This window comes from Odocoileus virginianus, chromosome 22 (assembly GCF_023699985.2).
Source record: "Odocoileus virginianus isolate 20LAN1187 ecotype Illinois chromosome 22, Ovbor_1.2, whole genome shotgun sequence".
NCBI lineage: Eukaryota > Metazoa > Chordata > Mammalia > Artiodactyla > Cervidae > Odocoileus > Odocoileus virginianus.
This window is the reverse complement of record NC_069695.1, coordinates 23,543,258-23,557,117: the sequence shown is the minus strand read 5'-3', so window position 1 is coordinate 23,557,117 and position 13,860 is coordinate 23,543,258. Positions and strand designations below refer to the sequence as shown.

The 13,860-nt window shown below is 37.5% G+C and overlaps 1 protein-coding gene across 1 annotated transcript in view; it reads right to left on the bottom strand.

The window, feature by feature from the left end:
* The window catches only part of MIB1 (MIB E3 ubiquitin protein ligase 1), a 98,080-nt gene that overhangs the window by 62,774 nt on the left and 21,446 nt on the right, over positions 1-13,860 (bottom strand). Inside the window, exons 4-6 of the mRNA XM_020881743.2 lie at positions 7,789-7,893; positions 6,273-6,339; positions 4,750-4,954 (exon numbers count right to left, since the gene is read on the bottom strand). Coding sequence (XP_020737402.1) covers positions 4,750-4,954; positions 6,273-6,339; positions 7,789-7,893 — 377 coding nt within the window. The remainder of the gene's footprint in view (positions 1-4,749; positions 4,955-6,272; positions 6,340-7,788; positions 7,894-13,860) is intronic.

Sequence of the window (13,860 nt, the reverse complement as noted above, 5' to 3'; positions counted from 1 at the left end):
GGCCAGGGTTCAATCCCTGGGTTGGGAAGATCTCCTGGAGAAGGAAATAGCAACCCATTCCCATATTCTTGCCTGGAAAATCCCATGGACAGAGAAGCCTGGTGGGCTTCAGTCTATGGAGTCCCAAAAGTTGGATACAACTGAACAACATTAATATCGTCTGTTAAAAAATGTCTATTTAAATCCTTTGTCCATTTTCAACTAGGTTATTTACCTTTTATTGTTGAATTTTAAGAGTTCTTTACAGTGTATTCTAGACACAAGTCCCTAATCAAACATATGATTTGCAAATATTTTCTCGCATCCCACAGGTTGTCTCTTCACCGTTTTGACAGCCCCCTTAGAAATATTAAAGTTTTAATTTTGATGAAGTATAACTTATTCACTTTTTCTTTGGTTGCTTCTACCCTCAAGGTCATATCTAAGAAACCACAGTTTAATCCAAGGTCATGAAGATGTACAACTATGTTTTGTTCTAAGAGTTTTGCAGTTTTACCTCTTGCATTAAGGTCTGTGATTCATTCTGACTTAATATTTAAACATGGTGTGAATTAGGGGTCCAACTTCATTCTATTGCATGCCAATATACAACTGACGTAGCATGATTTGGTTTGGGTGCTTTCTTTAACTGCAGCTTTATTTTTTAATTATTGCAAAATTGACATAAACATTAGTTAACACAAAATTAGATGAACATTGCAATAATTGAATATTTGTAAATTCTGTCAGCACCATTTGTTGAAAAGACTATTGTTTCCCCCACTGAACTGTGCTGAACACTTATCAAAAATTAACTGACTTTAAATGCAAGGGCTTATTTCTGGACTCTCAATTCTACTCAACCAATCTACAAGCTGGTTTTAGAAAAGGCAGAGGAACCAGAGATCAAATTGTCAACATCCGCTGGATCATCGAAAAAGCAAGAGAGTTCCAGAAAAACATCTATTTCTGCTTTATTGACTAGGCCAAAGCCTTTCACTGTGTGGATCACAATAAACTGTGGAAAATTGTGAAAGAGATGGGATACCAGACCACCTGACTTGCCTCTTGGGAAACCTGTATGCAGGTCAGGAAGCAACAGTTAGAACTGGACATGGAAAAACAGACTGGTTCCAAATAAGAAAAGGAGTACATCAAGGCTGTATGTTGTCACCCTGCTTATTTAACTTATATGCAGAGTACATCATGAGAAACGCTGGACTGGAGGAAGCACAAGCTGGAATCAAGATTGCAGGGAGAAACATCAATAACCTCAGATATGCAGATGACACCACCCTTATGGTAGAAAGTGAAGAAGAACTAAAGAGCCTCTTGTTGGGGACTTCCCTGGTGGTCCAGTGGCTAAGACTCTGAGCTCCCAATGCAGGGGAGCCAGGTTCAATCCCTGGTCAGGGAACTAGACCCCACATGCTCCAGCTAAGACCCAACACAGCCAAATAAATAAATAAATAAAAAATCCTCTTGATGAAAGTGAAAGAGGAGAGTGAAAAAGTTGGCTTAAAGCTCAACATTCAGAAAACTAAGATCATGGCATCCAGTCCCATCTCTTCATGGCAAATAGATGGGGAAACAGTGGAAACAGTGCCTGACTTTATTTTTCTGGACTCCAAAATCACTGCAGATGGTGATTGCAGCCATGAAATTAAAAGATGCTTACTCCTTGGAAGGAACGTTATGACCAACCTAGATAGCATATTAAAAAGCAGAGACATTACTTTGTCAGCAAAGGTCTGTCTAGTCAAGGCTATGGTTTTTCCAGTGGTCATGTATGGATGTGAGAGTTGTACTATAAAGAAAGCTGAGCGCCGAAGAATTGATGCTTTTGAACTATGGTGCTGGAGAAGACTCTTGAGAGTCCCTTGGACTGCAAGGAGATCCAACCAGTCCACACTAAAGATCAGTCCTGGGTGTTCATTGGTAGGACTGATTTTGAAGCTGAAACTCCAATACTTTGGCCACCTGATGTGAAGAACTGACTCATCTGAAAAGACTCTGATGCTGGGAAAGATTGAGGGCAGGAGGAGAAGGGGACAAGAGAGGATGAGATGGTTGGATGGCATCACTGACTCGATGAACATGGGTTTGGGTGAACTCCGGGAGTTGGTGATGGACACGGGGGCCTGGTGTGCTGCGGTTCATGGGGTCATAAAGAGTCAGACACCACTAAGTGAATGAACTGAACTGAACTGAATCTACATGTCTATTTTTAAGTCAGTAATAGACTGTCTTGATTACTGTAGCTGTGTAGTAAATTTTCAAATTAGGAAGTCCTCCAACTTTGTTGTTCATTTTCAAACTGTTCTGGCTATTCTGGGTCCCTTCAGTTTCCACATGAATTTTAGGATCAGTTTGCCAATTTCTGTAAAAGAAAGGCAACAGGATTTTAATAGGGATTGTACACATCTGTTGATTAATTTGAGGAATACTGTCATATGTTAAATGATGAATTATTTCCTCCAAAAACATATGCTGAAATGTTAATCCCCAATACCTGAATGTAATCTTATTTAGAAACAGAGTCTTTGCAGATATGATCAAGTCAAAATGAGGTCATGAATAATTAGCATGGGCCCTAAATCCAATGACAGGTGTCCTTAAAAGGTCATATACAACCATCTTTTCATCATTTTCTATGTAAAAGGTTTTAGAATTTCCATGAGCTCAATTAATGTTCTTCTACACCTCCTTAGGGTTCCTTCCTCATGGAGGGCTGAGCTCCAAGTGCTGGCTTATTGAAAAGAAAACAGTGGGCCAGAGGATGGTTTGTGTGGCTCTCAGTATCAGATAATCTCTGATACTGAACTTGACTAACCAGAGATTAATTTAAATGAATTTAAAAATAAAATGTGTGCCTCACCCCAAAAAAGAAGAAGAAGGTCATGTGAAGACACAGGGACACACAGACTCGCTGGGGACAAGGCCAAGTGAAGTCGGAGACAAAGAAACAAGTGATGCACCAGCCGGCCAAGGAACACGGAGGACTACAGCAACTGTCGGCGCCAGGACAGAGGCGCAGCACAGACTCTCCTCAGAGTCCCCAGAAGGAATCAGGCTTGCCAACACCCTGACTTTTAGCCTCCAGGACTGTCAAAGAAGAAACTTCTGCTGTTTTAAGCCACTCTGTGGTAATTTGTTATGGCAATTCTAGGAAACTAACGCACCATCTAAACAATATTAGATCTTCTGATCCATAAATATGAAACATCTTTCCATTTATTTAGGTCATCTTTAATTTCCTTAATAATGTTTTAGAGTCTTCAGTGTATACGTCTTGTACTTATTGGGGTAATTTAATATTAAGTATTTTATTCTTTGATGCTATTATAAACAGAATTGTTTTCTTATTTTCATTTTCAGGTTGTTCATTGTAGTATAGAGAAATACACTTTTTATTTTTCTATATTAATATTATATCCCATGACTATGCTGAATTCATTTATTACTTCTAATAGTTTTTTTTTGTTGATTCCTTAGATTTTTCTATGCACGAGATCACATCACATGTGGACAGAGATGGCTTAACTTGTTCCATTCTCTTACTTCTCCCTCTTATTTCTTTTTCTTGCCTAACTGCCACAGCTTGACCCTCTAGGACAAGATGGAATAAAAGCAAGGAGAGCAGACATTCTGGTTTTGTTCCTGATCTTAAAGGAGAAATCATTCAGTCTTTCACCACTGAGGACGCTGTTCACTGTAGGATTTCATAGATGCCCTTTATCAGGCTGAAGAAGTTCCCTTCTGTTCTTAGTTTATTTATTATTTTTACCATGAAGGATGTTGGATTTTGTCAAATATTTTTTGTGCATCTCTTGATATGGTCACATATATTCTCCAGATCTGAAAACAACTAGAGTTAATTCTATACTTTGGTTAGCAATTTAATGTTTATTTTTCTTATTCGATATATAATCCCTCCCCTAAAGAAACTTGGGAGAGTTAGTTTCTTTAAGTACATGGCAGTAATAAAGATTTGACAATTAACTATTTTTTCTCTAAAATACTATAAACATATTAGTAAATTGGATACATTTGGGCCCCTAGGGATAAACAAATAAAAGGCACAGGCCCAGTCTCCAAGAAACCTGAAACCCAGAGATCAAATAAATAACCATTTTAGTGGATAATAGGAGGCTTAAACAGATAAATATTGTATGCATGTACCAGGGAGGGTAGCTGGAGAGAGGAGGCAAGCACATATTCAGTATTTACAGGAGGCAGAGGAGTTATCCAGAGAAGAGGGAGACAAGGAGCATGGAAGGATGGAGTGTGCATGGAAGGATGGTGTGCACGGAAGGTTACAGAAATGACTAAATGCACACAGTGCTGTGTTGCTGATACCGATGAGCGTGTGGCAAGGGAGAGCTGTATCACCATGAGACAACAGGAGACAGGGACCAGAGGGGTTCACTGCTATTACCCTGTTCATTCAGGGTAGACTGATACAGTCCACCAGGAACAGACAAATTGTTAGCTACACTTGGACCCAATACTGACACAATGTATCCTGCTCACTAAAGGGAGAAAAAAGTGCACAGAACATTGACTCATAAATACACACACACACACACACACAGAGTTCTTACTTGTTTCCTTCCACTTTACTAAGGTATTCTGGATTTTCTTCTACTACTGAAGAGTCAGCTGTAAGAAGTCTTTGTTATGTCACATTATTTGCTTTTTGTAAGGCTCAGAGTTCCTCTGTAGACAAATTTCACTTGCCATTACTGAAAATTAAGAAATAGAACCAACCTATTGCCGCTTGGATACTGTACTACAATGTCATGATCTTCATCAATTCCACAAACTGTTCCAGTTGTAGTCAAGGTCTCAAACATGCCATCAGTCCATCCGCCATGACCGTGCTGCAAAGACTGTACAATTTCAAGGTCAAGATCTATGTTGACCAGGTCACCGATCTGCAGTCCGCCAGGATTTCTGTTGCCATTCTGCTCACCTGTAATTGCAGAGGGAGGTGACCAAGGACGAGGAAAACCACAGCAACAACAGGCAACTGCACTGTTCTGAATTTTTTTTAAAAAGCCCCAGACAGTTGAGTTTCAGTTACTATCTAATCTTAAAATGTTTTGAAAATAAAATGTGAGTATAAAAGTCTACAATTATACAGCCTTAGAAAAGAAAGAAAAGAAAACAGACTCAAAAGCAGAAATAAAGTAATGATTTATAACAATGACTGAAGAGGAGCAGAATCTATAGACGACTAGACACTGACTATCGGAACACAAAGCTCTGGGCATTGGTAACTCACCTTTCTGCCTGGACGGCTTGTTGAAGAGTCAGGATAGCTAACTAAAGAATATGAAAGAGACTCCTGGAATTTTGTTATCTCTGAAGTGCTTACTATTATTATTTACCAAATGGTTTTTGTGATTTTTGCCTCAATAGCATTTTTAAATATTTTAAAAGCCCATTTCCAAGATTATTTTCAAAGCTATTTCTGGGACAAAGGATGCATGATCATCAAACACTATGCTGAGGGATCCTAAATGTCTACATTGATTCCACACTTTTCTTGTAAAGTCCAAATACAAAAGAAGAATGTTTCTGAATGCAAGAGAGATGATCTCATCTCTCATCAAAACCATAAGATTTTCTTCCATATTCTCCTTTTTTCTAAAAAGTTAAACTATGCTGCAAGAAAACAGCACTTTGGGGCAGTAAGGGAAAACAAATGATTTGAAAAGAGGAACACAAGAGTTCACACGAGAACAGCTAAATCAGAAGAGCCTAAAGGCTTAATTGGAAGAATGTGGCAAATGTCCATTGCAGCAACAATGAAGGATCTATAAAACGAAAGTAGTTTTGGTTTTCTTGTTATTTATTTTAATCATATGTTAATTTATATTTATCATATTATCTTAATCTTGGAGCTGCTGTTATATTTTCAAAGGAATTAAATTCTAAGGAATTTATAAATATTAAATTGTTCGGTCTCATTCTCAGCAGTATAAGAGATATAACATTGGTAATACAACACAAAATTTTTCAACAAGTTCATGATTAAAACAAAAAAGTTTCACACAGTATTGGTATGCCCTATAAATGATGTATCAATTTAGCAAGACATGACAACTCTTTCAGAGACTAAATGAATCATTAAAAAAGAACAAATGCTTTTAAAACCAAACACAACCAAGAGCATGCCTTTAAAAATCTTTAATGGTAACTAATTTTCGTAAAGCCCAGTTGAAACACTTTTCTGATTCCATGAATTCTGACCCATTATTCAGAAATTTTCTTGTCTGCTAACTCACCTAGCACAGGACAGTGATCTCTGTAGAAAGAACCTCCTTTGGCATCCTGGACACACTTCAGATCAGACTACAAAAAAAGAAACCAAAAGAATCACCCTTAAAAGCTCCAAGTATAGCTCAATACCTAAAATAGGCAAAAATGTTCACTCAGAACATTATCCTCAACAGAAGTAGCTCTGGGTTAATAATCACACTAAACACTGCTTTCAAAAATACCCATCAAAAACTATAAACTTGATCTTCAAATATGTCACACTTTAAGCTTTTTTTTTATAGTTCAAAATTAAAATGTCTGGATCTTTACCACTGAAATATTTTCAAAAACACCTGTTGGAAAAAAAGAACTACAACAAAAATCTTGTATTTAAAAAGTATGTAATACATTCCATTTAAAAGATACTTTTACCAAAAAAGAGGTCAACTCATTTGATCTTTCTAACCAATTTTATCAGATATACAAGGTAGGCATTGATTCATTTATAAAGGAAATTATCCAAAACTAGTCAGAAGGGAGAAAAAGAAAGTACCAAATCCAGTCTTTTGATTCTGTGTCCATATAATTTCCTATTTATATCACTTTTAGTCCTTATTTTACCATAATTTAGTTAACTGAAGTTCCTTCCCACTTAGCTTTAATAAGAAATTATTTAAGTATCTATTTGAATGGGGAAGCAGTTGTGGTATAATGAAAAGTACAGAAAATATGAAGTTAGATGAGAAACTTTGAGGGTGACTATGAAAATTCAGAACTAGATTACCTGAAGATGCCTAACAGTACCATATATATATATATATATATATATATATATATATATATACATATATATAGATGTATAAAGTGACCAATATACACTTAGTATATTAAGAAAATGAGCTCCTTTACACACATACACACAATCCAACTCTCTGTTACAGCCTCCTTTGCCACTGGAGTTCACATTTAGTTCAATCCTAGCCAAAGAGTCATGGGTCAAACTGTTTTAATGTGATACTTTAACCTAGCAATTCCACTTCTAGGAATTTATCTTAAGAAAATATACTCATAAATGTACAAAGACATATGCACAAGGATGTATGTCACTGAAACAGTGCTTGCAACAATGAAAAACAAAAAGCCAACCCAGACACCCATCAACAGAAATTTCATAAACAATGGCATAACCATACAAGGAGTGCTACCCAGCCATCAGAAAAGAATGGGAATCAACCTATATATAAATACTACTCCTTAAGCACTTGAGTAATTCACAGTGTTTCTAGGTCAGTCATTTTCAATTATCAACAGTACACTTTAAAAATACAGCGAAAAAACACCTTAAAAATAATGTTAACACCTATCATATTCAATTCTCACTTTACAGATGTTCCTTCCTACTGCCTACTCATGATTCAGATGACTATATTATGACAAAAGGAAACGACACAAGAAAAAATGAAAGATTACAATAAGGGCTATTTTTAATTTCCTTTATTTCACCCACCCAATATTTTCATCTTCTATGGTTCTTACACTTACCATGCCCTCAAAGCCAACTCTGTACAGGTTCTTAGCACCATTATCCCAGAGAACGTAGGCTGCGCTATGCGGGCTTGATGCACTCCAGTCTTGGATCTCTGTTACCTAAGGGAAATTTTTGAGGGGAAAAAAAATCTTTAAGAAGAGAGGAGAGGCTGATTCTTTTAATTATATTTAAATCTTTAAAATTACTTCAGTTACAATCCTGTGTAACAGGATCATGAAAAACACTTACCTGCCAAATATATGTCACTTCTAACATATAATTGAATTAGAGATACTTTTCCAGAATATTATAAGGTTATTTCTAAAAGCACTGTAGAAATTTTAATTTGTTTTTGGCCACATTGCATGGCTTGTAGTATCTCAGTTTACTGGACCAGGAATTGAACCTGGGGCCACAGCAGTGAGAGAGAGCATGGAGTCCTAACTACTGGACCACCAGGGAAGTCCTTAAAACTACTGCAGAAATTTTAAATTGAGAGGCTTAGTGATTATAGTGATGATGGATTATCAGCAAATACATAATTCAAAATTTAAAATCTTTACTCTTAAAGGGTTCCTTCTAACAGCAGTGTATTCTTTTAAACCTATTTTTTGATACAAAATTTAAAATCTTTGACCAAATACTCAGAACAATTCAAGATAACTCAGCTCTCTGGTCAGCTGAACGGGGATGAGCACAGGCTCAAAGGCCATGTTTAAAGAAGGCCTGAGAGATCTGGTTCCTCCAGCAGTGCCCCTCAGCTGCCCTGAAAGCAGGCCATCCAAGCTAAAATGCCACAACTACAGTGGAAACCCAGACACTACCTCCAGGCCCCACATGCCACCAGACGGATTCGTTAAAGTAGTCAATACTTAAAAAATAAACAAAAAAAATTTTATTTTAACAAAAAAACTAGAGTTGCTATTGATTTAGGACCAAGAATCAACCACACAAAAATGACCCACAAGTGAGCACTGAACTTGGGGATTTTCGAGTGAACCAGTCCACAGCCCAGACAGGGAGGCTGTACATGTGCAACTCACGACTCTTCTCCATCTTGACACTTACCAACCACCCTCCATAGTTTCTCAGAGTGCCAGGCTGATACTAAACATAATTTTTAAGGTATGCCCTTAAAAACAGACTACTATTTCAAATAGGATACATAATGACCGCTTCATTTCCACCCTGTGCTAAAGAAACAGTTTTGCAAGCTACATATTTTACATAATGACTGCTTCATTTTCATCCTATGCTAAAGAAACAATTTTGCAAGCCATGTATTTTACAGTGCTTTTGTGAGATAAAAAGTTTTTATGCTTAGGATTTAATTAAATACTTGAATAATATTTCAAAGCATTAGTAAATGAGTTTATTCTAATTTTAAAATAAATTATGTTATAAAAATATAACACAAACTTTAAAAAATAATTTAAAATGAAATGAACATTAGACTAAGAAAAAGAAAATTACCAGTACTTTTAAAGTCCCCTGCATGCCTCTCATCAACCCCACCCTCCTGCCTCCTAATAGAAGTAACTACCATCCCGACTTCGGAGTCCATCGCTGCCATGCTGTGTTTTATGATTTTCACAACTAACCACTGTATAATTTTCAAAAGCAAGAGTTTCTAACATTCTAAAGTGAAACATGCAATTTGTAGGAAGGAAAAATCACTTTTGATTATAATACAGTCAGATTCTATTTCATTTATTTTTAAAAATGCAGTACTAGATTAAATAAGTCTGTGTTTTTACGAGAGGGACAAAAAAGCATTTGATCAACTAAAAAACAAAGACTACAAATTTTGTTTAAATCGAATTCATCCTAAATTTCAAATTACTTGGAATATAAGCAAGTTCATTACTCAAACTGTGAATCACTAAATGAAATCACTTCATTTGTTAATGTGATTCAGTTTGTTGAGTAGGAAATAAAGTGGAAAGCATAAGAAAATAACTACATTAATTTCTTACTTTCGATTCTGAGTAATAAATATGTGTGGAATGGCTACTAAAACATTAGGTAGAAGGTTGCTGAGAAGTTCTGTAAAGATCAAACCAACAATATCTGCACTGATCAATCTTAACACTACTAATAGTAGAATAATCAAGACTTTACATGCCTCCTTTATGTGCAATCTAAGTACACACACCAGTAACGAGGTACTCTTGCCAAAATAAACTTGAACCCGAATCTACTCATTTCTCTACATCTCACAATAAGTTTATAAGAAATACAACAGTTAGAAGAACACGTTAAAGAATACCATAAAGAATCAATCAGAAAAATACAAAGAACTTGGTTTCTTCAACAAATAAATGGCAGTTTTTAAAACACTGATAAATTCTGAAGTTGGATGTTGGGTGCACGGGGATTTGTTATATTATGCTTTCTGGTGTATGTTTGAAATTTTCCACAATAAAGTTTTTTAAAAAGAAGGAAATAGGAGAAGGAAATGGCAACCCATTCCAGTCTTCTTGCCTGGAAAAGTCCATGGACAGAGGAGCCTGGCGGGCTGAAGTCCATGGGATTACATGACTGAGCATGTGTGCACGAGAGTGGAGGGAGATGGGTTGGTAACAATAAAGTGATAGAACTAAAAATAAAATAAAATAAAAAGAAGGAAATATATCTAGTGTATGTGTATGAGGCAATTAACATATATTTAAAGCATTTGTAAAATGAAAACAGTCTTGAAATACTAACATAGGTAGTTAAGACCATATTACACATTTCTATGATATCCTTACATCATGTCTGTCAAAGCCTGCACTTGATCTGCTTATTTTTGTGTTAACACTGCTGTCATCATGCAAAAAACCACGGTACATGCAGGCATACAATATCAGCCTAATTTGGAATCTATCCCTTAAAATGGCTCAAACTAACCATACAGTTGAGAACACATAGTAATGAGAATGGGGAATCTTGAACCTCAAGGTAAAAAAGATAAGAATACACTACCACCTTCATGTGGGTTACACCAGGTTCGTGTGGGTTACACCAGAGGACTGGGAGAGAGAAGCCAGCCATGAAGGAAAAGGGGAAATTAAAAACTTTATTCATTCACACACATAGTCAGAGTCAGACAAAAATTATATTTCATTTCAAACATGTACTTAAATAATGTTACCTTGAAGACTTCCTATTACATTAAGTTCCCTCACTCAGAGTCATATGTGCAAGATGGTTTCATTTATTTTTCTTTTTGTTCCTAAAATTAACAAGTATTAAATCATAACAAACCAAAAATGTAATAGTGATGACTCAAAGCTTCAAAATTGCTACTTTGCATTCCCCCTAGGAAGTGTCAGTATAATACAAATCCCAGGAAGTACCATTTATGTGGCTTCAGGCTTTAGCAGCAACTGCTTTTGAAAAGGTGATGAAAAAAAGTTTTTTTTAACCCTCTGACCACATAATTGTGAGGAAGAATATAAAGCTAAAACACTTTTTAGAATAAAAGTATTAAAAAACTTACTTCTCATGCACTCTTTCAAAAAACATTACTAGGAGGTGTACTCCATCAAAAGGAAGAGTAACTAAGGAAGATGATGTAATAGGATACAGAAAACACAAGATCCAGCCAGGAAAAGACAAAGGCGTCCATCAGAGGGGGCTGCCAAGATGCCTGCTGGGTACCAGGTGTCAAGGGCAATCCGACTGCAGCCGCGTGACTCACAGGCCAGACATGCTGAAGGCTTTCAATACCAAGATGTCCACTGTCATCATATCGCTTTATCGACCTAAGGACACACTGCCCAAGTGAGCCAGACCCAAATGCTCAACTGAACTTGGTTTACTGGACTATGTAATGAGGAGGTTCCCACTCCCCCCTGCACCCGCCCATTCCCTGCCACCTAAACCAGCCCACTCCATAGAATACTCTGCTTTGCCTTATTCCTAAAACTTTGAAGAGCAGCACGGTAAGCTTGGAAGCAAACAGCACACGCGCTCTGACTCCATTCCTGCCCAGCGTACAGCACGTGGTCCATACTTCTGCCCTCCCTGCTGTCCTTCCCACGCTGAGCCCCGCGTTTCCAGGACCCACTAGTGACCATGGCCACTGACTACCCCAGAAAGACTCTCACGAGCTCCCAGGGATGCCGTTATCCAGAGACTGAATTCAGTTTATCTTCTCCCTAGAAGCGTTCGTCTAAAAGCACAATTCTCCTCTGTCTTTACAAAGGCTAGATTTCTGCTTGCTACTTGGTTTCTCAAAAAATTAAATCCTAAATGTTGTAATACAGAGCACTAAGTCATACAATAATAAAGACAAACAAGGGAATAATGACAGGAAGAATGAGTTACCTTGCAGGGCTTGCAGCTGGGAAAGAGTAAACAGAAGGCTTTTAAAGGTATTCATAACACTCTTTTCTAAGCTGTAGAGTAGGAATAAAATTTACTTTTTAAAATTTCACTACTATTCTCCAAGCTTCAACGCATGTTTTACACACCCCATGTGACACAGGATTGCTGTAAATGACTGCAGAAGCTGTTTACTGCACAAAGGGCCTTGCCAAAGAGGAAAGCAGAGGGTGACATCCAGGCTGAGTTCCACTCACCAAGACCCCCTGCACTGGGACAAGGCTGCCCCTGCTCTGCCCACTGGCTTGCCAAGCATGCCCCCACAGCACTCCATTCAGCCAGAGACGGTGCCTTCCCCAAACTCACACTGGTCTGCGGTCTAGTTTTGCTTCTGGAAACATGCTTCTCCTTATGGTTGCCCAGGGTGGGGGTGGGGAGGGGAGATGAGGGATAGTTAGGGAGTTTGGGATGGACATGTACACTCTGCTGTATTTCAGATAACCAACAAGGACCTGCTGTATAGCATAGCACAGGGAACTCTGCTCAATGTTAAGTGGCAGCCTGGATGGGAAGGGAATTTGGGGGAGAATGGATACATGTATACATGTAACTGAGTCTCTTTGCCATCCACCTGAAACTTTCACAACATTGTTAACTGGCTATATATACTCCAATACAAAACAAAAAGTTTAAATAATAAAAAAGAAAGAAACGTGCTTCTCAAAATGTAATGTGCACCTGAGTGACTTAAGTATCTTATTAACATGAAGATTCTAAATTAGAAAGTCTAGGAGGAAGGTGAGCTATTACCTAGCATGCTTCTAACAAGCTGTCAGGTGACACTAATGCTGCTGGTCACAGAACTTAGATTTGGATTTCTGGTTCTCCATCTCCTCTAATGAGAACACAGGTCTCCGAAGAATAGGAGCTTCGCCTTTTCTGTTTATTCCTACAACCCTCACACCTGGAACAGAATCCTGCACCTAAGTGGTCAGTAAATATTTACTAAAGTTTTTCTTAAAAAGCATTGCTTCCTTAATAAAAAAGTACTTAAAAGATAAAAACTAAAATATCTGTCTGACTTTCAAACGTTAAACATTAGACCTTATCATTTAAAAATGAAATCGATACAGCAATACTCTGAATTTGGAAAACATCTTATTTGACAAATGTTTAAAAATCTTAAATTCAAAAGAATCTGTATAGCACGAAGTAGTACAAGAGGCCTTCAAGTTCCTAGGAGAAGTTCCTCAGAAGACACAGACTTTAAAGTCATCATTCCTTAATGCTAAGAACAGTACTTTACAGAAGGTAACAGTGGAACAGGGACTGATGCTAAAGTCTCAAAGGGAAATGCTGTTAATTTCAGTACACCAAGCAAAGCACCCAGAACATACATTCAGGACTTGAATATACACTCAGTACACCGAGCAAAACACCCCCAGAACACACACTCAGGACCTGAATATACACTCAGTACACCGAGCAAAACATCCCCAGAACACACACTCAGGATTTGAATATACACTCAGTACACCGAGCAAAACATCCCCAGAACACACACTCAGGATTTGAATATACACTCAGTACACTGAGCTAAACACCCAGAACACACACTCAGGATTTGAATGCACATTCAGTTCACTGAGCAAAATACCCAGAACAAACGTTCAGGATTTGTTGACTGAATCAACGACTGCATCACCAGCAGAAGCAACATGAAATCCAAGATAAGCAAAACCAACAACTCACTTACCCTGATATCTCTGGTTATC